This window comes from Pinus tabuliformis, chromosome 5_2, assembly GCF_031772625.1.
Source record: "Pinus tabuliformis cultivar Carrire ecotype Pingquan chromosome 5_2, CPIR1, whole genome shotgun sequence".
In the NCBI taxonomy this organism is placed as follows: Eukaryota; Viridiplantae; Streptophyta; class Pinopsida; order Pinales; family Pinaceae; genus Pinus; species Pinus tabuliformis.
In genome coordinates, this window is record NC_142306.1 from 117,989,319 (window position 1) to 118,016,287 (window position 26,969).

The 26,969-nt window shown below is 36.2% G+C and overlaps 2 protein-coding genes, 2 long non-coding RNA genes and 2 pseudogenes across 7 annotated transcripts; all 6 read left to right on the forward strand.

Annotated features, from left to right (window-relative positions):
* The first annotated feature begins 1,739 nt into the window (after positions 1-1,739).
* LOC149157779 (26S proteasome non-ATPase regulatory subunit 2 homolog B-like) lies at positions 1,740-4,416 on the forward strand. Of its 2 annotated transcripts, none has more exons than XM_089436008.1 (6): positions 1,740-1,880; positions 2,078-2,163; positions 2,301-2,522; positions 3,458-3,571; positions 3,767-3,880; positions 3,968-4,416. In XM_089436008.1, exons 1-6 carry the CDS (start codon positions 1,847-1,849, stop codon positions 4,055-4,057), a joined length of 660 nt encoding a protein of 219 aa, XP_089292134.1. In that variant the 5' UTR covers positions 1,740-1,846; the 3' UTR covers positions 4,058-4,416. The 2 variants fall into 2 exon arrangements, with proteins under 2 accessions (XP_089292134.1, XP_089292135.1); XM_089436009.1 differs by having other exon boundaries at positions 1,741-1,880; positions 2,059-2,163; positions 3,968-4,413.
* Positions 4,388-5,869, forward strand: LOC149157780 (uncharacterized). Its single transcript, XR_016261643.1, has 2 exons — positions 4,388-4,535; positions 5,733-5,869. It is a non-coding gene; the product is annotated as an uncharacterized LOC149157780 (long non-coding RNA).
* Positions 5,791-7,006, forward strand: LOC149157781 (uncharacterized; annotated as a pseudogene).
* Positions 7,007-10,907: 3,901 nt separating this feature from the next.
* Positions 10,908-13,861, forward strand: LOC149157782 (26S proteasome non-ATPase regulatory subunit 2 homolog B-like). Of its 2 annotated transcripts, none has more exons than XM_089436011.1 (6): positions 10,908-11,047; positions 11,226-11,330; positions 11,468-11,689; positions 12,625-12,738; positions 12,934-13,047; positions 13,135-13,861. In XM_089436011.1, exons 2-6 carry the CDS (start codon positions 11,289-11,291, stop codon positions 13,222-13,224), a joined length of 582 nt encoding a protein of 193 aa, XP_089292137.1. In that variant the 5' UTR covers positions 10,908-11,047; positions 11,226-11,288; the 3' UTR covers positions 13,225-13,861. The 2 variants fall into 2 exon arrangements, with proteins under 2 accessions (XP_089292137.1, XP_089292136.1); XM_089436010.1 differs by having other exon boundaries at positions 11,245-11,330.
* On the forward strand, positions 13,555-15,703 carry LOC149157783 (uncharacterized). 2 transcript variants are annotated; one of them, XR_016261644.1, is made up of 3 exons: positions 13,555-13,702; positions 14,916-15,124; positions 15,271-15,703. It is a non-coding gene; the product is annotated as an uncharacterized LOC149157783 (long non-coding RNA). The 2 variants fall into 2 exon arrangements; XR_016261645.1 differs by having other exon boundaries at positions 14,916-15,022.
* On the forward strand, positions 15,378-16,335 carry LOC149157784 (uncharacterized; annotated as a pseudogene).
* Positions 16,336-26,969: the final 10,634 nt, after the last annotated feature.

Sequence of the window (26,969 nt, forward strand, 5' to 3'; positions counted from 1 at the left end):
AATACTTCATCTTTTGAATACCGAATTTCATTTTATTACAATGAAATAGGCCAATCCTAGTCACAATATACTTATGCATGTAGATAGCATAATCATGTGCTTTACAATGCAAAGCCATAGATGTCGATAAAAAACAAACGAATGAAAGTTGCATAACATTATCTTGGTAATTTGCAAGCATATATTTTTGACCTCATGTATAGTTATCTTTATGTTTCCTTTACATCAATCTAATGTGTTTGACCTATACATTTCTCAAACTAAAAGGAAATATTAGGGTCTTTTGTAGAGTAAGGCCAAGATTTCCAGTAGATGATTGCATACATGTAGAGTTACCGATTCTACAATATCCTATAACAACTGAGGTTGTTGGCCAAAGCATTGACCTAATATAGGGTCCGGATAAACTACACACTAAACCATACATCTTTGTATTTCTTGATAGACCTATGCATTCTAGAAAATACAAATCAACTCATTATATTTTTAATGCCACTTATTTAATTAAAATATATATTCCTTTTCATGCTTATTTCCTACCTAAGCATTCATTTTCTCTATCATTTAATTTCTCTTAAAACACAAGTATGCAATGATAAAATGCTAGATGAAAATTTATTATAATTTATTATTTGTTATATTTGTATATGCCTCACAAGGAACACCTCCGAGCAACAAAAATGGGTGGTTTATGGGAAAACAACCCCCGAGAAAAACCCTACACCTAACCCTTTTGCTCTATATTTCTTTTCATGAGAATGGATTTTTTCTTATCATAGCCTTTCCAATGTGACATCTGCGATTAATTTTCAGTAGTGTGGTTAACTAAATGTTTGATTAGATTTAATTGTGAGGGACATCATTTTTCTTTACATAATTAATTGAAATTTGTTGTGTTGTTGTAAACAATTGACTTCAGTGTAGAGAGTTGTAAAACCAAATTAAAGATAAGGTTAAACTTTCATTTGTTTCCAGAGTCCATGAAGAATTTCTGATTTAAGTTTATGACACAATTGAAAGTGTGCAAGGGATTTCAAATGGTTGTTTTGGGTAAATGTTTTTTTTTTTCAGAAGAAAAAAAACCATATATATTATATTACGGGAAATATAATGTCCATGAATACAGCATAAACAAATTGCCTGGAGACCCACAACAGAAAGAGACCAAATAATATAGCGTGAGTTAGATAAAATTTAACCTTATATAATATAATTACGCCGTAAGGCGTTCCCTCTGAGAAAGACATCCCTAAAATGTGACGTGTGCGATTCTGAGCCATTGATTCTGTGTGTTAGATGATTGGGATGTTTTCTGCCGTTGATTTAATCTGTTTTTTCATAGAATGATTTAATATGTTTTTTTCCACCAACTGGAAGACAGAGAAGGAGGATCTGGCATGGGCGTCCTGGCGATGAGACTCTTCGCAGTGACTGAACCGAAACTCTTCGCAGTCACTGAACCGAAACGTGTCTTCGCAGTGATGAAGCGTGTCTTTCTTCTTGGTTTCGTGTCTTTCTTCCTGCCTGAGGGCCGCGTAGCCAGCGCAGCCTTGCACAGACCTCAGTCTGTGTGGCGATAAGGTTGGTTTCCGCATTGCAGAAATGAACGCCCTCCGTCAGATCGGGGAACCTCTGTTGGCGGAATCCGGCGGCTCGCCTTCCTTCTGCACTGGATCGCCGGCGGAGTCCTGCACGACGGAAAATTACGCGTCTTCTAACAGCGGGGACGACGCAGATGGACCAGATTCCGGTTGTGTCCAAAGCTCTCTGGTAAGCGATTCAGTTGAAGAAGAACAGACGGCACTCTTAAGGCATATCCCCATTCAGAGTTACGCCCAGCTCAAGAATGGCTCCGAGGAGAATGGATCTTGGCGCCCCAGGTTCGATTCTTAAAATATGCCTCAGAAATATGTCTGAGACCCTTTAATGGGGCTTTTTTGGGTTTTAATGATATATTGCTAAGTTTATTTTTTAGTAGACATCTTTTGCTCTTACGGCAAATTCCTTTACAATGGGTGAATAATCTCTTTACCTTATCTTATGAACGTTTAATTTCAGGCATACGCACTTCTTGCAGAGTACGTTAGTAAGGATGAGTCAAACATTCGAATTGGGGCAATTATGGGCCTTGGGTTAGCATATGCTGGTTCTCAAAAGGAGGATGTGAGGAAACACTGTCTCCCTCGATGCAATTATATTTCCAACTATATCTACTATGATGTTAGGAATATTGCTCATCTTCTGACTTGCCTCTTTTCCCAATGGTTATTAATTTTAGTGCATTTTATATGTTCTTGCAGGTGCTTAAACTTCTTTCTCCTATTTTAGTAGACTGGAAGGTTCCCATAGATGTAATTGCCTTCACTGCTATATCTCTTGGATTGATCTATGTTGGATCTTGCAATGATGAAGTGGCTCAGTCAATTATTATTGCCTTGATGGAGAGAAGTGATTCTGAGCTAGGAGAGCCACTTACTCGATTTCTTTGTTTAGGCCTTGGCCTCTTATATCTTGGAAAGCAGGTGAGTGGATTGATTTTGAACAGAGTCCATTAACTGCCATTATATCCTCCAGACATATATTGGTCAATGATTTGTGCTTACTTTGGGAATATGCTGTAAGAAAAAGAAACATAAGATATGCTGATTTTTTTTAAAAAGAGTGAAGAAAGAGGTATATTTAAAGGAAAATTATGAAATATTTTACATGAGATCCCGTCCACACAAACTCCAGAGGAGCTGCTCAATTACCAGCTAATACAGTGATTAAAGGGAAGTGGGTAAATTAGGGATATGAAATGTCCACAAAATAATTGAAAGGAGATAGGACATAGAGGTTTCTGGGAGTGATGACTGATTAGAGATTGCTGATGTTCTCAACTCCCTGGCATTCCCAGAAAAGTGTTAGAAGCTCTATTTAATGCTGTATTTGTACTAACATTGAAGGTTGTTACCGTGTTGTTTAGCCAAGAGGTCATTTTTAGGAATCTTGTTTGTTGCCATCTGTATGATTTTCTAAAGCACTCAACTATACAAACGTATGCAGGGAATTTATAGTTTAGTAACTTCTAGAAAACATACCTTTTGATAGCATTTTGACAAGGAACAAGTAAAACATTCATTTATATAACATACTGTTGCGGATTCCTGGGTGCTATTTTTTCTGCTTTCTGGTATTTCAACTTTTCCAAGGTGGAAAGATCTAGCTAAGAGCATGTAGGTAATGGTTTAAGCTAAAGATTAAATGAGGGTCACCATGCCGTTTCCAATATGTTGAAGAAGATTTATTGCCAATGATGCTATAGGTATTAAAGAAGTGTTTTGCTTGATTTTTGTGAGATGTTATGGCACTAGGTAGTGATGTATGGCTTGCATAATGTCTGTGCTAACAAGAATACAGGTTTTCCTCGATTTTGCTCAAAGTCACAGGCTTTTAACTCTTCTCTTGAAATAAACAGGAAAAAGTTGATGCAACTTTGGAAGTAGCAAAGACATTCAATGAGAAAATATCAAGATATTGTCAAGTTACGCTGGAGTCCTGTGCATATGCAGGGACTGGAAATGTTCTCAAGGTGTTGCTTGTTTACTTTTAATATGTTTTGTATTTATATGGAAAATATGCAAAATATATTGCATATGGGATGCGTGTTTCACTTCTATATTTTGCATAAAATGTGCAAAATATATTGCAGATTGTGAAGGTTCTATTCTTTAAGATATTTTGACACTGACAATGTAAGAAAATGGATTTTTCATGTCATTTACAGGCAGCAACGTTGGCTCTGGGATTAATTGGTGCAGGAACGAATAATGCTCGAATAGCTGGCATGCTTCGAAATCTTTCGAGCTACTATTACAAAGATCCTAGTCTCCTTTTCTGTGTAAGTTATTTATGCATTATATTTTGAGATCTGCCTTCTCGTAAAATTTTCTTGTGCAGCAATGTGAGTTGAATGAATTTATTACAGGTTCGTATTGCTCAAGGTTTGGTGCATCTAGGAAAGGGGTTATTAACTCTGAATCCTTATCATTCAGACCGATTTCTTCTGTCACAGTAAGTTGTATAATTTTTTCTTGTGAGCAATGTATATTCAACTCTGTCCAGGATAGAGGCCCAGTCATAGAGCAAGTGATCCAGTCTTTGAGCGTGGACAACTCGAAGGAAAGTCCTGGGATATCAGGTGGAAAAGGCGTTGGAAAGAAAAAGAGGGAGGCTGTTAAGTGCAAAGCAGCTTGTCTCTGTGGAAGAGCTCCTGGTCAAACGAAAAGGTTGAAGGTAATTGTGAGTGGTACAGTGTATGTGCGAGAAATTGTGCTCCGAAATTCAAGAGTCATGGACGGAGGGCACCTGAAGCTGTCAAGAGAAGGGACTCGAACTGATATGGAGAATGATGAATAAAAGTAAAGTGTTAATGTACAGTGACGTGTCGTTTGAGGGTAAGTCATATGGGCGAAGCCCTGCAGACCGAAGTTTAAATCTCATTGAGTACAATGACCTGCTGTGGTGGCAGCGAGAGGGGCGGATTCCCCTTTCCGGTGAGTCTGCTTTTGCTAAAATCATAGGAACTTAGTATACCCGATACCCGACTTGCAGGTGATCGAGATTAAATAGCCTGTAAATTCACTCTTTTATGGTGGTGTAAATCTCTTTTTACCGTAATGGGCGAGAAATTTTAAATATAATTAGTTTTTAAATTTGTTTATGAATTCTGGATAATTTGTGATTGGTTGCGCTGTTAAAGTACTTTTAGATATTAAGTTGTTGGTTGAATTTCTAATTATATTCCGATATTATTTAAAAACATGACTATAATATACTCTTACCAATGGGAACTATATAAAATGTTAACTATATTTATTAATGTGATTACAATGTGTATTAAATTCAAATTTATCTTAAATTTATATTAATTTTGTTTTATTGATGAGTTATAAAATATTTGTTATATATATCTTATTAAATTGAAATTTTAAATATTTAAAATGTTACTTTTAGATAGAGTTTTTTAGTTTTTTCAGAAGGTTTTTTGATGGGTTTTTCTTGTCTAATTCTTTTTAAATTCTATAGGGATTTATTGAAATCGCAGGCTTCACAATCGAAATGCCTTATGGAGTTTTCATGGTGTTAAATCCATATATAGAATGAAAAAACTAGTTTAAATAGCACAAATCAAGATTTCACCTCACCAGAAAGTCTAAAGAGTCTTGCTAAAAACAACTCCCTCTTAGACGTTAAGTCACTAGTTGAATTCAAAGTCCTATTCAAATATTATTCTAGGACATAACCATAATATACCAATGTAGAACTATATAAAATGTCAACCATATTTATTAATTTGATTACAATGTATATTAAATTCAAACTTATCTTAAATCTATACTAATTTTGTTTTATTGATAAGTTATAAAATATTATATATATATATATATATATATATATACATATTAAATTGAAATTTTAAATATTTAAAATTGAATATTTTTTTTTAATGGTATTTAAATGTGATGTGATAATATGGTTTAAAATTAGTCCTAAGAAATAATTTAGGTGGTCGACTTGCTCTATCAAAAGGAGTTACTCTCGCTAAATACTTGCTCTATATTGAAGTGTTTAATCTCACTCATAGTCATCAAACAAAAAACATACATAGAAGTCAATATCTCTTGGAGAGTCAAAGATAAGAGGCTTTCGATTTCACTCCTCTTAGTTAATACAAGTTTTTGATGTGTCAGGTGTCGGGCCATCTCATTTGGCTGTGCCTCCGAGCTCTCGTTTTCTCAACATGATGTGATGCGAGATTTAGCCTTCTATCTGGCCAACCAGGATAGTACCATTCATTGTAAGAGGCTTTTTATGCCTATCAAGGAGGATAATATTCCCACAAAATGGCTAACACTCAAAGATCAGGCATCTAAGGCTCAATTTGTTTCAATTCATACAGGTTACTACTGAAACTTGTTTTCTTTAACTGCCTACACATTGAATCATTGTTTGATCAATCTACTTATGTTCCAAATTTATTAAGATGTTAGATAAACATTTTTTATCAGCATAGCATACTGACTTTTACATTTCTGGGAACTGTAGGTCCAATGGAAGAGAAAAATTGGTGTCAAATAAAATTTCCTGAGGTGGAAGTATTGACTTTGTTTTCCGCTGCTAGTCATTACCGTCTTCCAACATTTTTACATACCATGCCAAAACTGAAGGTTGCTATAATATACAATTACAGTTCTAAGCGTTCAACACTTCATGGACTGCTGAGCTTCCCTGCATTTCCTCAAATAATGTCTGTACTACTTGGGAGGTTGATTGTGTCTCCTCTTTATGAGTATTGTAGATCCTGAGAGAGCTTGGAAAAGTTGTCTGTATGCCTATGTGAGGGTTTGGGGAATATGACTTTATTGGATAAGGGATATAACTTTCCAAAGTCTCCAAAATTTCAAGAAATTAACTTTGACCACTGCAGTGATTTGGAGGAACTGCCTGGAAACATATGCAATTTAACTTACCTCCAGAAGTTATCTGTCACTAATTGTGATCTTATCCAAAAGTTACCCGATGACTTTGGGAGGTTAAGGTCACTTAGGGTGCTGAGATTGTTTGCATATGCCCAAGTTTGTCAATGCTTCCTCCTTCCGTTTGTGCACTTCAACAACTCGAATTTCTTGATATTTCATTATGCAGGTCTTTGAAGGACCTTCCCATGGAATTTGATCAGCTATCAAACTTAAAGATTCTGGATATGAGGGAGTGCTCTGGACTGAAGAAGCTGCCTAAAGCATTAGCCAAACTAAGATCTCTCAGATGTGTAATCTGTGATGAGAGCACTGAACGACAGTGGCTGGCTATCAAAGCCTCTACCATGCCTAATCTCATAGTTGAGGTCATCGAAGAACATTTTAATTTGGATTGGCTTGATGATTGAAAAAGTTCATGATGCCTCATCTTGGCTGCTTCAATGCCTTTAATTCAGTAACTTATGCTGGTGAATTGCCTAAATTTGAACAGAATAGAGGATTTCTTCTAAGATTGTATTTGATGTATAGGTATTATGTTCTTACAATTTAGGGTTGTGGTAGCCGAGGATGTTCCATGTTTTCTCAATTAACTTGTTTGTACATTACTATATATATTCATACATTTTGAGCACATGAAGTCTTTTGAGAATAAATTGGTAGTTACTGGTTTGAACTTCAATATTTTGGTGTCTTATAATAACAAACAAGTACTTAGTCTTAACAAATCAGTAACTTGTTGGCGAACTATGCTTTATTTGAAAAAGTTGATGATCTAATCTTATGAATGCAAAGGGTCATGGCCACTGTTAACTGTGATTGAATTTCTAATAATGCTACAGATTACTTATATAAAACATATTATTACATGCTACAGATCACTTATATAAAACATATTAATAGATCAGAGGTGATAAAATCCCTTAGAAAAAGCTGAAGTCCTCTCCATCGGATCTCTGTTAAATAAATCAATAACCAAATAAAAGACTACTCTATTGCCTCAGTCATAACTGCTTCAAGTGGTCCAAGATCTGCAAATTCCATTTGGGTATGCTTTTTCTTCTCTAAGTTGTGTTAACCATGTAACTAAGTTTTCTTTTGAGGGTTCATGGTTCTATCAAACTCACAAACAACTCCATGTGGTTTCCATTGGATCTCTGTTAAAGAAATCAATAACCAAATAAAGACTACTCTATTGTTCCAGCCATAACTGCTTCAAGTGGTCCAAGATCTGCAAATTCCATTTAGCTATGCTTTTTCTTCTCTAAGTTGTATTAAGCATGTAACTAAGTTTGCTTTTGAGGGTTCATGGTTCTATCAAACTCAAGAACAACTCCGTGTGGGTTGCCTTGTGTCTATTATTGGTGCCCCCCTTTTGTTGCGAGGAGCGCAGCAGGTGGGGTGGCAGCGCCCCTTTGGGGTATCGACCCCCTGTATGGGATCTAGGGTAGTGGCTCAGGAATTTTTTTTGGACCCCATATTAGGTGGGCGGACCTACCTATGGTTTAGTGCATCAGGGTTTATGATTTTAGTCATTGAGGTCTCAATGACCTGGGGAAAAGTGTGTGAATGGTGAAAGATCATTGAATTTCTGTCAATTTATTAGGGCAGAGTAATGCAGATTAAAATCGAAAAATCTCTGCTTTTCCTTTGTCTTCTTTAGTGTGTTAATATTTAGGCATTATAACAATTGTTGTAGTTTTCAGATCTAACCCTATATGACATCAATAAAATAATACACATTACATGATGTCTCAGTGTTTGATAATGTCCATGACATGATATAACATGAATAGAATATAATAATGTGTATTACATGATGGCTAATGTATCTTAGTTCAGCCTGCATTACCTTGTGACCAGGATTGTAATTCTCCATTCTAAAGGTATACAACAACTTTGTAGTTATAGAGTTGGATGGGGAAATAATGATTTTGTGCTTCCCTTGCAAACTTGAATCCCTTGCACTAGGCCTCTCAGACCCCACATTGTCAAGTAGAGGGTTGCAGGAGCTCACTTGTGCAAACAAACAAACCAACAATGCAAACACAAGTGAAGTTCACTCCAAAATTGCACTGAAATGACTTGTGATTAAGGGGAAATCTGAGGCAGGAAATCCACAAAATCCAAAAATTAGAAACAGTTTGAGGAGATAACAATTTCAATATATATAAAATAATAAACCAAATAGGATAGAACAAACCCTAACCCTTTGTGATCTCATTTGCATGTTTTTTAATCATAGAACAAACCCTAACCAATATAATTATGTTTTCTTTATCAAGGTAGAACAATATTTCTATTAACGGAACATAACATAGTAAATGATAAATCTTAAATACTAAAATAATAACAACATATTATATTGAAAATAGATAACTTAACCACCACATATTAAGCTTCTTCCATAAAAGAGTTAAAGTTCTTGAAATAAGTCATATCTAATCCATATAAATATGGACGTTAATAGGGCTATATCGCAAATTTAACAACATCCAATGTCCATGGTCACTACATATTGTGTACAGAATCCTCCTGCACCATTACTTAGCATATGCTTTCTCTATATCAACATTTAGACAAAAACACAACACGTATTTGCCATATACTATAAAGCTGAACAGGCTGCAGAACAAAATGCAGATCCTCCAGTGCTGCAGCTTGTTTTATTTATATCAACCTTCCTCTGCATACATCGATCATGGAAACTCATATCGGTAATGTTAAGGTCAAAAAAAAAGATCCTCAGAGGATATGCAACTTTTACTAATATTGTCCATCATTGCAAATTGCATGTAAAACAGACCAAGTACATTACTAAGATTGTACATCTTTTTTTCTGGTAATACAGACAAGGGCATTGCTAACACTGTACATTCTTTTCTGGTAATACAGGCAAAAGCATAGCTAATGCTCTATACAGACGAAGAAATAGCTAATACTGTACATCCTTTTCTAGTAATACAGATGAAGGCATTGTTGACACTGTACATCCCACCGAAATTACTAATACTGGTTAGTTTGCAAATGCGAAGGCAACACAAGCACAATAAATAGTCCAAAAATACATTATTCCAACATTCAAACATACACACTAAACAACACTACTCAATATCCTGGGCTAAGATGGATTTATGCTGGCTTAGCTACTTGCACATAACAACCAACCAGTTCTCATAATACTAATTTTCTTGTCCTTTCTATTGATAAACTTATAGAAATGATGCTACTTTCAATAAAGAGCTTGAAAGACAACATCAAGTAAATTGTCTCTCTCACTCGTGTGAAATCATAGGTCTTTGTAAGATTTCCCATACTAACAGAATTGCTTTTTTCAATATCCTGCTTCCGTCTTCAAGGTGGCTCTTTATCCAACTCTACAAAAATGAAAGTTGGGTCTCCTCATCTACCACAGCAAGCCTTTAAAAGTTAAAATCACAGTTCAATATATTAGTGAAAACTCAAACATTATGACCAAGCAATGAACAAAAATGAAAGTTGGGTCTCCTCATCTACCACAACAAGCCTTTAAAAGTTAAAATCATAGTTCAATATATTAGTGAAAACTCAAACATTATGACCGAGCAATGCACACTTGTTACTATAATAATGAACTGCATGCCTATAAGATTACATGAATGAATGCAACAGTTGTTGTGACTCAATATATTAGTGAAAACTCAAACAATATGGCCAAGCAATGAACACTTCTTACTATAATAATGAATTGCATGCCTATAAGATTACATGAATGAATGCAACAACTATTGTGAATCAATCAATTTCTGTAAAAACCCATCTCGCATATAGATTGAAGTCTAGAGAATAGATCTAAGTTTGTAAGAACCTATCAATCTCAAGCTTTTAATCACTCCTGTACAATATAAACATGGGAAGAAAAGATAGAGACGTGTGCGATTCTGAGCCATTGATTCGGTGTGTTAGATGATTGGGATGTTTTCTGCCGTTGATTTAATCTGTTTTTTCATAGAATGATTTAATCTGTTTTTTTCCACCAACTGGAAGACAGAGAAGGAGGATCTGGCATGGGCGTCCTGGCGATGAGACTCTTCGCAGTGACTGAACCGAAACTCTTCGCAGTCACTGAACCGAAACGTGTCTTCGCAGTGATGAAGCGTGTCTTTCTTCTTGGTTTCGTGTCTTTCTTCCTGCCTGAGGGCCGCGTAGCCAGCGCAGCCTTGCACAGACCTCAGTCTGTGTGGCTATAAGGTTGGTTTCCGCATTGCAGAAATGAACGCCCTCCGTCAGATCGGGGAACCTCTGTTGGCGGAATCCGGCGGCTCGCCTTCCTTCTGCACTGGATCGCCGGCGGAGTCCTGCACGACGGAAAATTACGCGTCTTCTAACAGCGGGGACGACGCAGATGGACCAGATTCCGGTTGTGTCCAAAGCTCTCTGGTAAGCGATTCAGTTGAAGAAGAACAGACGGCACTCTTAAGGCATATCCCCATTCAGAGTTACGCCCAGCTCAAGAATGGCTCCGAGGAGAATGGATCTTGGCGCCCCAGGTTCGATTCTTAAAATATGCCTCAGAAATATGTCTGAGACCCTTTAATGGGGCTTTTTTGGGTTTTAATGATATATTGCTAAGTTTATTTTTTAGTAGACATCTTTTGCTCTTACGGCAAATTCCTTTACAATGGGTGAATAATCTCTTTACCTTATCTTATGAACGTTTAATTTCAGGCATACGCACTTCTTGCAGAGTACGTTAGTAAGGATGAGTCAAACATTCGAATTGGGGCAATTATGGGCCTTGGGTTAGCATATGCTGGTTCTCAAAAGGAGGATGTGAGGAAACACTGTCTCCCTCGATGCAATTATATTTCCAACTATATCTACTATGATGTTAGGAATATTGCTCATCTTCTGACTTGCCTCTTTTCCCAATGGTTATTAATTTTAGTGCATTTTATATGTTCTTGCAGGTGCTTAAACTTCTTTCTCCTATTTTAGTAGACTGGAAGGTTCCCATAGATGTAATTGCCTTCACTGCTATATCTCTTGGATTGATCTATGTTGGATCTTGCAATGATGAAGTGGCTCAGTCAATTATTATTGCCTTGATGGAGAGAAGTGATTCTGAGCTAGGAGAGCCACTTACTCGATTTCTTTGTTTAGGCCTTGGCCTCTTATATCTTGGAAAGCAGGTGAGTGGATTGATTTTGAACAGAGTCCATTAACTGCCATTATATCCTCCAGACATATATTGGTCAATGATTTGTGCTTACTTTGGGAATATGCTGTAAGAAAAAGAAACATAAGATATGCTGATTTTTTTTAAAAAGAGTGAAGAAAGAGGTATATTTAAAGGAAAATTATGAAATATTTTACATGAGATCCCGTCCACACAAACTCCAGAGGAGCTGCTCAATTACCAGCTAATACAGTGATTAAAGGGAAGTGGGTAAATTAGGGATATGAAATGTCCACAAAATAATTGAAAGGAGATAGGACATAGAGGTTTCTGGGAGTGATGACTGATTAGAGATTGCTGATGTTCTCAACTCCCTGGCATTCCCAGAAAAGTGTTAGAAGCTCTATTTAATGCTGTATTTGTACTAACATTGAAGGTTGTTACCGTGTTGTTTAGCCAAGAGGTCATTTTTAGGAATCTTGTTTGTTGCCATCTGTATGATTTTCTAAAGCACTCAACTATACAAACGTATGCAGGGAATTTATAGTTTAGTAACTTCTAGAAAACATACCTTTTGATAGCATTTTGACAAGGAACAAGTAAAACATTCATTTATATAACATACTGTTGCGGATTCCTGGGTGCTATTTTTTCTGCTTTCTGGTATTTCAACTTTTCCAAGGTGGAAAGATCTAGCTAAGAGCATGTAGGTAATGGTTTAAGCTAAAGATTAAATGAGGGTCACCATGCCGTTTCCAATATGTTGAAGAAGATTTATTGCCAATGATGCTATAGGTATTAAAGAAGTGTTTTGCTTGATTTTTGTGAGATGTTATGGCACTAGGTAGTGATGTATGGCTTGCATAATGTCTGTGCTAACAAGAATACAGGTTTTCCTCGATTTTGCTCAAAGTCACAGGCTTTTAACTCTTCTCTTGAAATAAACAGGAAAAAGTTGATGCAACTTTGGAAGTAGCAAAGACATTCAATGAGAAAATATCAAGATATTGTCAAGTTACGCTGGAGTCCTGTGCATATGCAGGGACTGGAAATGTTCTCAAGGTGTTGCTTGTTTACTTTTAATATGTTTTGTATTTATATGGAAAATATGCAAAATATATTGCATATGGGATGCGTGTTTCACTTCTATATTTTGCATAAAATGTGCAAAATATATTGCAGATTGTGAAGGTTCTATTCTTTAAGATATTTTGACACTGACAATGTAAGAAAATGGATTTTTCATGTCATTTACAGGCAGCAACGTTGGCTCTGGGATTAATTGGTGCAGGAACGAATAATGCTCGAATAGCTGGCATGCTTCGAAATCTTTCGAGCTACTATTACAAAGATCCTAGTCTCCTTTTCTGTGTAAGTTATTTATGCATTATATTTTGAGATCTGCCTTCTCGTAAAATTTTCTTGTGCAGCAATGTGAGTTGAATGAATTTATTACAGGTTCGTATTGCTCAAGGTTTGGTGCATCTAGGAAAGGGGTTATTAACTCTGAATCCTTATCATTCAGACCGATTTCTTCTGTCACAGTAAGTTGTATAATTTTTTCTTGTGAGCAATGTATATTCAACTCTGTCCAGGATAGAGGCCCAGTCATAGAGCAAGTGATCCAGTCTTTGAGCGTGGACAACTCGAAGGAAAGTCCTGGGATATCAGGTGGAAAAGGCGTTGGAAAGAAAAAGAGGGAGGCTGTTAAGTGCAAAGCAGCTTGTCTCTGTGGAAGAGCTCCTGGTCAAACGAAAAGGTTGAAGGTAATTGTGAGTGGTACAGTGTATGTGCGAGAAATTGTGCTCCGAAATTCAAGAGTCATGGACGGAGGGCACCTGAAGCTGTCAAGAGAAGGGACTCGAACTGATATGGAGAATGATGAATAAAAGTAAAGTGTTAATGTACAGTGACGTGTGGTTTGACGGTAAGTCATATGGGCGAAGCCCTGCAGACCGAAGTTTAAATCTCATTGAGTACAATGACCTGCTGTGGTGGCAGCGAGAGGGGCGGATTCCCCTTTCCGGTGAGTCTGCTCTTGCTAAAATCATAGGAACTTAGTATACCCGATACCCGACTTGCAGGTGATCGAGATTAAATAGCCTGTAAATTCACTCTTTTATGGTGGTGTAAATCTCTTTTTACCGTAATGGGCGAGAAATTTTAAATATAATTAGTTTTTAAATTTGTTTATGAATTCTGGATAAATTGTGATTGGTTGCGCTGTTAAAGTACTTTTAGATATTAAGTTGTTGGTTGAATTTCTAATTATATTCCGATATTATTTAAAAACATGACTATAATATACTCTTACCAATGGGAACTATATAAAATGTTAACTATATTTATTAATGTGATTACAATGTGTATTAAATTCAAACTTATCTTAAATTTATATTAATTTTGTTTTATTGATGAGTTATAAAATATTTGTTATATATATCTTATTAAATTGAAATTTTAAATATTTAAAATATTACTTTTAGATAGAGTTTTTTAGTTTTTTCAGAAGGTTTTTTGATGGGTTTTTCTTGTCTAATTCTTTTTAAATTCTATAGGAATTTATTGAAATCGCAGGCTTCACAATCGAAATGCCTTATGGAGTTTTCATGGTGTTAAATCCATATATAGAATGAAAAAACTAGTTTAAATAGCACAAATCAAGATTTCACCTCACCAGAAAGTCTAAAGAGTCTTGCTAAAAACAACTCCCTCTTAGACGTTAAGTCACTAGTTGAATTCAAAGTCCTATTCAAATATTATTCTAGGACATAACCATAATATACCAATGTAGAACTATATAAAATGTCAACCATATTTATTAATTTGATTACAATGTATATTAAATTCAAACTTATCTTAAATCTATACTAATTTTGTTTTATTGATAAGTTATAAAATATTATATATATATATATATATATATATATACATATTAAATTGAAATTTTAAATATTTAAAATTGAATATTTTTTTTAACGGTATTTAAATGTGATGTGATAATATGGTTTAAAATTAGTCCTAAGAAATAATTTAGGTGGTCGACTTACTCTTGCTAAATACTTGCTCTATCAAAAGGAGTTACTCTCGCTAAATACTTGCTCTATATTGAAGTGTTTAATCTCACTCATAGTCATCAAACAAAAAACATACATAGAAGTCAATATCTCTTGGAGAGTCAAAGATAAGAGGCTTTCGATTTCACTCCTCTTAGTTAATACAAGTTTTTGATGTGTCAGGTGTCGGGCCATCTCATTTGGCTGTGCCTCCGAGCTCTCTTTTTCTCAACATGATGTGATGCGAGATTTAGCCTTCTATCTGGCCAACCAGGATAGTACCATTCATTGTAAGAGGCTTTTTATGCCTAGCAAGGAGGATAATATTCCCACAAAATGGCTAACACTCAAAGATCAGGCATCTAAGGCTCAATTTGTTTCAATTCATACAGGTCACTACTGAAACTTGTTTTCTTTAACTGCCTACACATTGAATCATTTTTTGATCAATCTACTTATGTTCCAAATTTATTAAGATGTTAGATAAACATTTTTTATCAGCATAGCATACTGACTTTTACATTTCTGGGAACTGTAGGTCCAATGGAAGAGAAAAATTGGTGTCAAATAAACTTTCCTGAGGTGGAAGTATTGACTTTGTTTTCCGCTGCTAGTCATTACCGTCTTCCAACATTTTTACATACCATGCCAAAACTGAAGGTTGCTATAATATACAATTACAGTTCTAAGCGTTCAACACTTCATGGACTGCTGAGCTTCCCTGCATTTCCTCAAATAATGTCTGTACTACTTGGGAGGTTGATTGTGTCTCCTCTTTATGAGTATTGTAGATCCTGAGAGAGCTTGGAAAAGTTGTCTGTATGCCTATGTGAGGGTTTGGGGAATATGACTTTATTGGATAAGGGACATGACTTTCCAAAGTCTCCAAAATTTCAAGAAATTAACTTTGACCACTGCAGTGATTTGGAGGAACTGCCTGGAAACATATGCAATTTAACTTACCTCCAGAAGTTATCTGTCACTAATTGTCATCTTATCCAAAAGTTACCCGATGACTTTGGGAGGTTAAGGTCACTTAGGGTGCTGAGATTGTTTGCATATGCCCAAGTTTGTCAATGCTTCCTCCTTCCATTTGTGCACTTCAACAACTCGAATTTCTTGATATTTCATTATGCAGGTCTTTGAAGGACCTTCCCATGGAATTTGATCAGCTATCAAACTTAAAGATTCTGGATATGAGGGAGTGCTCTGGACTGAAGAAGCTGCCTAAAGCATTAGCCAAACTAAGATCTCTCAGATGTGTAATCTGTGATGAGAGCACTGAACGACAGTGGCTGGCTATCAAAGCCTCTACCATGCCTAATCTCATAGTTGAGGTCATCGAAGAACATTTTAATTTGGATTGGCTTGATGATTGAAAAAGTTCATGATGCCTCATCTTGGCTGCTTCAATGCCTTTAATTCAGTAACTTATGCTGGTGAATTGCCTAAATTTGAACAGAACAGAGGATTGCTTCTAAGATTGTATTTGATGTATAGGTATTATGTTCTTACAATTTAGGGTTGTGGTAGCCGAGGATGTTCCATGTTTTCTCAATTAACTTGTTTGTACATTACTGTATATATTCATACATTTTGAGCACATGAAGTCTTTTGAGAATAAATTGGTAGTTACTGGTTTGAACTTCAATATTTTGGTGTCTTATAATAACAAACAAGTACTTAGTCTTAACAAATCAGTAACTTGTTGCCGAACTATGCTTTATTTGAAAAAGTTGATGATCTAATCTTATGAATGCAAAGGGTCATGGCCACTGTTAACTGTGATTGAATTTCTAATAATGCTACAGATTACTTATATAAAACATATTATTACATGCTACAGATCACTTATATAAAACATATTAATAGATCAGAGGTGATAAAATCCCTTAGAAAAAGCTGAAGTCCTCTCCATCGGATCTCTGTTAAATAAATCAATAACCAAATAAAAGACTACTCTATTGCCTCAGTCATAACTGCTTCAAGTGGTCCAAGATCTGCAAATTCCATTTGGGTATGCTTTTTCTTCTCTAAGTTGTGTTAACCATGTAACTAAGTTTTCTTTTGAGGGTTCATGGTTCTATCAAACTCACAAACAACTCCATGTGGTTTCCATTGGATCTCTGTTAAAGAAATCAATAACCAAATAAAGACTACTCTATTGTTCCAACCATAACTGCTTCAAGTGGTCCAAGATCTGCAAATTCCATTTAGCTATGCTTTTTCTTCTCTAAGTTGTATTAAGCATGTAACTAAGTTTGCTTTTGAGGGTTCATGGTTCTATCAAACTCAAGAACAACTCCGTGTGGGTTGCCTTGTGTCTGTTATTGGTGCCCCCCTTTTGTTGCGAGGAGCGCAGCAGGTGGGGTGGCAGCGCCCCTTTGGGGTATCGACCCCCTGTATGGGATCTAGGGTAGCGGCTCAGGAATTTTTTTTGGACCCCATATTAGGTGGGCGGACCTACCTATGGTTTAGTGCATCAGGGTTTATGATTTTAGTCATTGAGGTCTCAATGACCTGGGGAAAAGTGTGTGAACGGTGAAAGATCATTGAATTTCTGTCAATTTATTAGGGCAGAGTAATGCAAATTAAAATCGAAAAATCTCTGCTTTTCCTTTGTCTTCTATAGTGTGTTAATATTTAGGCATTATAACAATTGTTGTAGTTTTCGGATCTAACCCTATATGACATCAATAAAATAATACACATTACATGATGTCTCAGTGTTTGATAATGTCCATGACATGATATAACATGAATAGAATATAATAATGTGTATTACATGATGGCTAATGTATCTTAGTTCAGCCTGCATTACCTTGTGACCAGGATTGTAATTCTCCATTCTAAAGGTATACAACAACTTTGTAGTTATAGAGTTGGATGGGGAAATAATGATTTTGTGCTTCCCTTGCAAACTTGAATCCCTTGCACTAGGCCTCTCAGACCCCACATTGTCAAGTAGAGGGTTGCAGGAGCTCACTTGTGCAAACAAACAAACCAACAATGCAAACACAAGTGAAGTTCACTCCAAAATTGCACTGAAATGACTTGTGATTAAGGGGAAATCTAAGGGAGGAAATCCACAAAATCCAAAAATTAGAAATAGTTTGAGGAGATAACAATTTCAATATATATAAAATAATAAACCAAATAGGATAGAACAAACCCTAACCCTTTGTGATCTCATTTGCATGTTTTTTAATCATAGAACAAACCCTAACCAATATAATTATGTTTTCTTTATCAAGGTAGAACAATATTTCTATTAACGGAACATAACATAGTAGATGATAAATCTTAAATACTAAAATAATAAAAACATATTATATTGAAAATAGATAACTTAACCACCACATATTAAGCTTCTTCCATAAAAGAGTTAAAGTTCTTGAAATAAGTCATATCTAATCCATATAAATATGGACGTTAATAGGGCTATATCGCAAATTTAACAACATCCAATGTCCATGGTCACTACATATTGTGTACAGAATCCTCCTGCACCATTACTTAGCATATGCTTTCTCTATATCAACATTTAGACAAAAACACAACACGTATTTGCCATATACTATAAAGCTGAACAGGCTGCAGAACAAAATGCAGATCCTCCAGTGCTGCAGCTTGTTTTATTTATATCAACCTTCCTCTACATACATCGATCATGGAAACTCATATCGGTAATGTTAAGGTCAAAAAACAAGATCCTCAGAGGATATGCAACTTTTACTAATATTGTCCATCATTGCAAATTGCATGTAAAACAGACCAAGTACATTACTAAGATTGTACATCTTTTTTTCTGGTAATACAGACAAGGGCATTGCTAACACTGTACATTCTTTTCTGGTAATACAGGCAAAAGCATAGCTAATGCTCTATACAGACGAAGAAATAGCTAATACTGTACATCCTTTTCTAGTAATACAGATGAAGGCATTGCTGACACTGTACATCCCACCGAAATTACTAATACTGGTTAGTTTGCAAATGCGAAGGCAACACAAGCACAATAAATAGTCCAAAAATACATTATTCCAACATTCAAACATACACACTAAACAACACTACTCAATATCCTGGGCTAAGATGGATTTATGCTGGCTTAGCTACTTGCACATAACAACCAACCAGTTCTCATAATACTAATTTTCTTGTCCTTTCTATTGATAAACTTATAGAAATGATGCTACTTTCAATAAAGAGCTTGAAAGACAACATCAAGTAAATTGTCTCTCTCACTCGTGTGAAATCATAGGTCTTTGTAAGATTTCCCATACTAACAGAATTGCTTTTTTCAATATCCTGCTTCCGTCTTCAAGGTGGCTCTTTATCCAACTCTACAAAAATGAAAGTTGGGTCTCTTCATCTACCACAGCAAGCCTTTAAAAGTTAAAATCACAGTTCAATATATTAGTGAAAACTCAAACATTATGACCCAGCAATGAACAAAAATGAAAGTTGGGTCTCCTCATCTACCACAACAAGCCTTTAAAAGTTAAAATCATAGTTCAATATATTAGTGAAAACTCAAACATTATGACCGAGCAATGCACACTTGTTACTATAATAATGAACTGCATGCCTATAAGATTACATGAATGAATGCAACAGTTGTTGTGACTCAATATATTAGTGAAAACTCAAACAATATGGCCAAGCAATGAACACTTCTTACTATAATAATGAATTGCATGCCTATAAGATTACATGAATGAATGCAACAACTATTGTGAATCAATCAATTTCTGTAAAAACCCATCTCGCATATAGATTGAAGTCTAGAGAATAGATCTAAGTTTGTAAGAACCTATCAATCTCAAGCTTTTAATCACTCCTGTACAATATAAACATGGGAAGAAAAGATAGAGACTTACCATATGACAAGATAGAAATGAACTGTTGCAAAATAAAGTCAAATAAAGTCCTCTGATTTGGTTATTGGTGATGAAATTTGTATTGATCTCTCTTTTGTATTCTCCATAAAAACCTTTCAAACCAGCCTTGAGAAGATGGTTTCCATCATCCATGTTTCTCATGACACCACACATGGAAGGGATCTAACATTTTCTAAAAAAAAGTCTTCCATACACTACTTGAAGAATTCAAGGGCCATTCTATTTTCCACCTATTTTTCTATACGAAAATCACTTTGCACTTGAAAAAGGAAATTCCATCAATGAATATTTAATACATTCACCACCAACCCTAAACAACATAGGAGACAATACATTTCAATATTCCTCCACACTCTATGCCTTACGGCGTTTCCTTTGCAACATTAGGTGCAAATGCTAGTATAATTTTTTTCCTAAATATATTTTTAAATATATAAAAAGTTCTGGTGCTTCTCTTTAGCCATAAGAGATATTGCCGTCCTTGATTAAAAAACAATCATGTCTTTATCTGTCGAAATTTTTTTCACACTTATCGTATAGTCTGAATTTTTTTTCACACCTATCGTATAGTCGTACTCTCCAGTTGGAATTCTTTTGTCTATACGGTGAATTAAATTAGAGTCACTGCTAGGTTATCAAAATCATAACTATTTTATTTATGGTTAAGATACAAATTTGAGTTGATTGTTAGAGTATGAGGTGTTAATTTTTCTTAGGACTATATCGTTCTTTGTTTTGATAATTGCATTTCATTATTTCTATATTTAAATTCACCTCGTTGCATCATATCATTATTCATATTTAAATCATTATTCAACAACATATGCAACTATGTAGAAAGAACAATATCATCATCAATGCAACGAGACATAAAAGAAGAATAAAAGAAAAACATCCACACATAGAGACACCAGAATTGGTAGGAGACCAGGGTAAAACCACTACAAGGAAAACCCTTTCAAATTCTTCTTCTTATTATATTGGTATTGAATGATTCAACAAAAAAGAGTACAATGATCCATATCTTCTTCCACACAAATATCCAACAAAATCAACTAAACAATATTCATAAGATGAACCAAACCATGCTAATAATCCAAAAACCTTGATTCAGGAACCTGTAGTCAACTATCATTGTCTGTAGTCAACTGTCGAACTTTGCGGTCAACAGGCAAAAACTTCGGTCAATTGAAAAATTCAACCTTTAGGTTCCAGTCACAGGGGAGATGTGTCATGCATGAGACTGAAAGACTTCGATTGAAATTTCTCCATGACATGCCTGCAGTTATAATCAAAATTTCTCCATGACTTGTGTCCGGATGTAGTCAAAATTTCTCCATGACATGCTTGCGACTGAGACCCAAAACCCTAAAAATAGAGGTGTGGGCTTTAGACCTTGCAATTTTTTACCAGTGCCAACCAATCTCCGTGAACTTTCCTTAGACCTGTGCGAGCCAAACCAAAGAAGAGAATAGAAGAATGCCTCATGATCATATCTAAATGAGGTTGAGGTCACTTGTATTTATAACTTTCCAACGATGTTCAATTTGTTTTAGGGCCAACCTGATCAAATATGCACATGTGGGATTTAATTCAAAAAAACACTTTCCCTTATCCAAATTGAGCACTTCAATAGTCAAAATTGGTTCTCTCGAAAAGATGAATCTCGTCTCATGGTTGGAATTTGTCAAGGAGCTCCAAAACAAACACTCCCTCTCAGCTAGGGAGAAATTCCACCTGCATCATGTAATTATCACAAGAATCCTGTCATTAAATCATATCCAATCTCAAGCATCTCGTCATCAAATGTCATTAATGCTCATCTATGCTTATCTCTTGCTTATTCCTACTTATCTCTTGATTGTCCCTGCTCATATGTTGAACATTCTCAAATCTAAAATAAGTATTTGATATCAGAGGGGAGCTTAAGCTACCACCCTCTATCCATCGGGGAGCCACTACTACCACTTGGAATCAATGCTAGCAGGAAGCCTAATGCTTCTACCTGGTAAATGTTGAAAATGGAAACAAGAAAATCATGATTTAATTTTCCCTTTAATCAAATTAGGAGAAAATTGTAATTCCACATCACAAGACAACAAGAATGAATTAACTAAGTTAATTTCACTTAGTTGGCTCAGTCAATTCGAGTTGAGGGCCTAACTTGAGTCATGTAGAGTGGTTCCTAAATTTTAGGAGCCTAGGTTGTGTTTAATTTGAGTTGTAATAGTTTAATTAAGTTAAATTGAGTTAATGTCAGTTAAACTAGTTCCAACTATTGGAGGAACTAGTAGGAGGTCTAGTAGTGGTGTGCAACTTCATGTGTTCAACTAGTTAACTGATAAATAAGCCATAATTAACTCATGCATACATGATATTCGAGTTCAGGTGTAGTGTATTATGAGTTGTATAATTTTCCGAGTTGTACAGGTGGTGCATGCAGTCCAAGAATGGCCCATAGGGATTGCACAATTTAGGATGGGGATTTCCCTAATTAATAGGGGCTAATTCCTTGAGAAGCAACGCAAGGAAATAAGAGCTTGGCAGACATCATAATTGGCTAAGTATTGGCCAAAGTGAACTTATGAGGCAATGAGATAGATTGTACATGTGCAAAGATTGTTCGAGTTGAATAAATATTGTATTTTCTTCTCTATTTTTCTGATCTAATGCAATATACAGATAGGAAGGGGTTTTTGAGCAGCAAGTTTTCCCCTTAGATAAATGTTTGAGCATATGTGATTGAATCTTGTCTCATGTTTTGTGATTTCTCAATCGATTAATTGTTTTTGCTGATGAATAGAGTAGATTCAAGTCATTTGTTTTAGTAAATTACATAAACAGTTTGAATATACAAGGAATTTCTACATGGTATTAGAGTAAGAATCACAATATAAGAGAATAATTTGAGTTTGTCTTTGCAGGTGAAATTGATTTTTTAGTATCATTCTTCAGAGCTGACAAGATGTCGTTCTATGGATTGAGACTCAAGTATGCCCTTGAGGGTAGCTCGAATTATATTTCTTGGAAGGAAAGGATGGAGGAAATGTTGGAAGATAATTGATTCGGGTGTTGGGGAGGGCCCCAAGATCTGAGTAATTTCCACACCAAGAAAAGAACCAAACTAGAAAATAACTCATGAACTAACTTTTATTAGACCAGAAAATGATAGATGCAACTACATCATGCTGGATGACCCGTCCTCTTACAAAAAGAGGCTCGTTATTTCTAACATTCTTTTAGTTACATTACCATGGGTAAATACCATGGGTAAATTTCCATTCAGATCATTACCATGGGTTGGAAAATACCATGGGAGGTTTTCCATTTAGCTCATTCCTCCCTCCATATGAAGAAATGGCACCCATTGTGTGAAGTTCCCTCCAGAGAAGCTTTTGTCAAAAATGAGTTTTGGATGACCCTTAACCATGTTGCATGAAGATTCATGGATAGAGATACCTTGTAATGCTTGTGAGAAAACTGTGTTATTGACAGTGTGTGGCCAAGCAAATGGATTTCGCTGGCAAGGGTTTTGCATGGTTGACCCATAACCATGATGAATGAAGAGTCGAGGATAGAGATACCCTGTAATTCTGGTGGGCCAACTGTAAGGTGGACAGTGTGGCCGAGCAAATGGACTTTGTCGGTAAAGGGTTTTGTGTGATTGACCCATAACCATAATGAATGAGGGTTTGAGGATAAATATACCCTGTAATGAACCTCAAGATCACTTGTCGATCTTTCGGTAGATATCTAGTGGTTTATCTTTGCAAATTTTCAAATGACCCTTTGCAACAAATGCATCAAGAAATCCCAGTGGATCTGTTATGCTTAATTGAGAGACCCTTTCTAGATAAGCCATATAAGTTAAAGTTGGGTTCCCTTCATTTTCTGATATTGTTGATGCTGGCATGAGCTCACCACATGACTGCTGTGTTTGTGCAACATTCAAGGGTCTTGACATAGGATACCTGACCTTCTTTTTCAAGATGAATTGAAATTTCCATATTCTCTCTAAATGGAAATAAAGATATTTTCCCCACAAATCATCAAAGTGTTCATGGGGATACCAAATGGTAATAGAATGAATTAGAAAACCAAGGATAAAAGCATCATGTTGAAAAAAATATATGTTCCCTTCCATTAATTATGGTAGCCTCTAGAAAAAATAATACTTGTGAGGAATCATTATATGAATCCTTTTTATTTATAACATTCTTCCATGACATTGGTGGAGAAATGCGAATCATGAAGCCATGTTGTTTTTGATAGTGTTAGTGCCTAGATTTACCTCAGGCTGAAAAGGTAGGATCCAGGGCCAACATCAAACCACGCTTAGCCTAGTAGCTAGCCCTACCAGGTCAGGAGAGGGCTCTCTCCGGGTCAATCTCAGCAAATTATAATCGAATACGGCTTGAGATGACTGACAGAAATACTGATCTTAGGCTAGGTATATGTGCAAGAGAGTTTGATTGAATAAAATGATGTTTTTGTTGGTTCTAATGGAAAGGCAGATTCTGGGTGCAGGGAATGAGGCTCAGTCTTGCAGGGATCTCAATGGGGCAAGGTAGGAAAACTGATTTGGCACTTCAAATCGAATGAGATGGAGGGATTAGACAGGTGAGGTGTTGAAGAGGGCAAGAGAAATCATGAATCCTCCCCAAACAGTTGAAAACATCAAGAAACTAAAGCAAACTTCAAGTAGAGCACTGCACTGTACAAATAAAAGAGATTAATTAATCAATCAGTGATTAATTAATACTCTGTCCCCGCCAATGAAATCACTCTTGACGTCATTAAACCCCCCTAATCTGCAGTTAATTAACGCCACCGCACATTAAAACCCCATCGGGCCCCTCTATTAAACCTCATATCAAGTTATCGCCTCGATCACCGTGCGATCTGACCCCTTTTGATCCAACGGTCGACACTCATCTCGAGTGGCCTCCGAAGGCCGACCTTTACCTGCCCGATATGGGTGGTTTCACTATTCACCCTGCCGCTATGTGGCGCCTGATGAATGGCATCGAGCGGCCTCCCCCCAAAACCACTTTATCCCAAAAGTGGTGCGATATGATCTCGCTTACCGCCTCCCGCTAAATGACAAACTGTCACGTTCCCCGCTTAATGCCAACTGTCCTTTTCCCAGTGTACCCGCCAAAATCATTGACTTTGCGAACAAAAGTAAAAAACGCATTGTTTTTTGTTTTATCGTGAAAAATGGCAATCTAACCTCCATGCAAGCACCATAGTATGTGCAACCATCAACCTATGTCCAACTGCCAATTTATCGAAGCTACCGAAACTCCAGACCACCTTGCAGTCCCATGCACTTCCCGAAAATAGTGCACAGTCACCATTACTTCATCCAAAAGCTGAAAACCAGTTATTTATCCAAATTCGCTGAAAAAACATGTTTTGTTCGACAACCTGGACTAAATTGCTTCCAATTCCTAAGTAATTTAGTAAGAAAAATTGCCTGGTGACTCCATTATACTCTGAAGTAAACCAGTTTTCCCTAATTTCACTGAAAACCCTTTGCCCTCGTCCTTGAATCCACAAGAACCAAGGATGGCTACCCCAATTGCATTAAATTTCATGCCCATTTCTACTCCTCACAGAGATCTAGACCATCTCCCATTGGCACATAAATATTTTCATATTAAAGATACCTCTACCCATGAATCCCCTTTGAAATTATACTATAGGTACAGAGATCAATACCTAAACCATGCAAACCATATAGGGCTTTGGGAGTTAGTTTTACCCAAATATCAGTTCCCCAGAGTTCATATCTTCCCAGAGATTATCCATTACTGCCATATGAATTATGATCCCAGCCAAAGGGCAGTGAGGACCCCTGACCAGTCTGTATTATTTACCATCACTGTTGAGTCCATTAACGAAATGCTACAGTTACAACCAAACCAAATCCTGACCCCTCTTTCTGTTGGAGATTTGCTGAATAGATACCCTACACTCACCTCAATCAAACTTGCTCGGTTATACCAGACCTTTATCAGGGAAGAACAATACATTCCAAAGGATTCTCCACCATACATATATACCATATTCTCTGACCTTGGTCGAGACATCATAGACATGATATCCAATGTGTTAGGCTATACTACAAGTGAATTTGTTGATGAAATCATTATAGCCTTTATGTCCATCTACTCTCCTAGGCAACCACCAACCATCATGTTTGACTATGCTAAGTTCATTGCTAATAAAATGCATGATCAATTCATGAGGTTGGATAATGAAAGAGTGTTCAAATATTCTTCAATTTTATATCATCTTTTCCTGTATTATCAAGCTGACAAATTCCCTGGAAATCGCACTCCAGAATCTTGATACCAGAGGCAACCCTAGATCTGTGGTCTTTTGGACTTATTTAATCCACCAATATGACTCTCAATATTCTTATACTAATTTCATAGATCTCTTTATGTACCCAGTGACAACTATGCTATTAGGAAGCCCTCCCCCCAGAATTAGAGCAGACATCAGGAGGGTCCTTTAGTTATCAAAACAATATAGAGTGGGGGATTGGTAACTGTACCAAGACAACAAGGAAATCAGAATCTATGGATGTGAGTTGGCTCCCTACAAACTTCCCAGATACCTCCCTATGATATTGTTTGCCCTGGAGTACCATAGACAAATGATCAATTCAGATGAGGTGCATTTTGTGAAAGCCAAGAAGAAATCTCAGCTTAGGATAAAAGATCAGCTTGGCCCTTTCATATGCAACAGTAGGGAAGTAGGGAAGGAAGTAGAAGAAATCATTCAAAGGTTGAGACTGGAACAAAGTTTCATATGGAATTATGACCCCTTAGAATTCATTTGCAATAGGAGATAGAAGAATAAATTATCTCCTTACATCCACCATAGAATCCCTGAAATTGAACAGTATGCAAATCAGCTTGAATGGGTGGAAAACACTTTGGTAGATCAGGATAGCACAAAAACTGCTGTCAATAATGTATTGATTGATTTAGATAGAAGACTTGATGAGGATTCATTTGTACAGGTGCCAGGAGAAACTCAATCTCAAAGGCAATCACAGGGACACAGTGGGAAAACAGCAGAAGAAGGGCCATCAGAGCAACCAGGGCCATCAGAGCAGCCAGAGGAATCAGAACAGCCTGAGATTTCAGAAGAACTTGCTCAACCAGAACAAATCATGAGCAATCCTCCTATTTTACAGACTCCTCTAAATGAGGAGAGGAACCTTAAAAGAGATAGAGAGGAGGCCACTCCTTCTAGTGGACCTATTGCCAAAAATTATGTCAAGAGGCAAAGGTTGAACCCATTTTCAGAATAGGAG

Excerpts from the sequence above, each read along its gene's own strand:
- LOC149157779 (XM_089436008.1), top strand. The coding sequence starts at position 1,847 with ATGGCTCCGAGGAGAATGGATCTTGGCGCCCCAG. Across the intron at positions 1,881-2,077 it reads AATGGATCTTGGCGCCCCAG|AGTACGTTAGTAAGGATGAG; the intron begins GTTCGATTCTTA and ends CACTTCTTGCAG. Across the intron at positions 2,164-2,300 it reads CTGGTTCTCAAAAGGAGGAT|GTGCTTAAACTTCTTTCTCC; the intron begins GTGAGGAAACAC and ends ATGTTCTTGCAG.
- LOC149157782 (XM_089436010.1), top strand. The coding sequence starts at position 11,014 with ATGGCTCCGAGGAGAATGGATCTTGGCGCCCCAG. Across the intron at positions 11,048-11,244 it reads AATGGATCTTGGCGCCCCAG|AGTACGTTAGTAAGGATGAG; the intron begins GTTCGATTCTTA and ends CACTTCTTGCAG. Across the intron at positions 11,690-12,624 it reads TCTTATATCTTGGAAAGCAG|GAAAAAGTTGATGCAACTTT; the intron begins GTGAGTGGATTG and ends TGAAATAAACAG.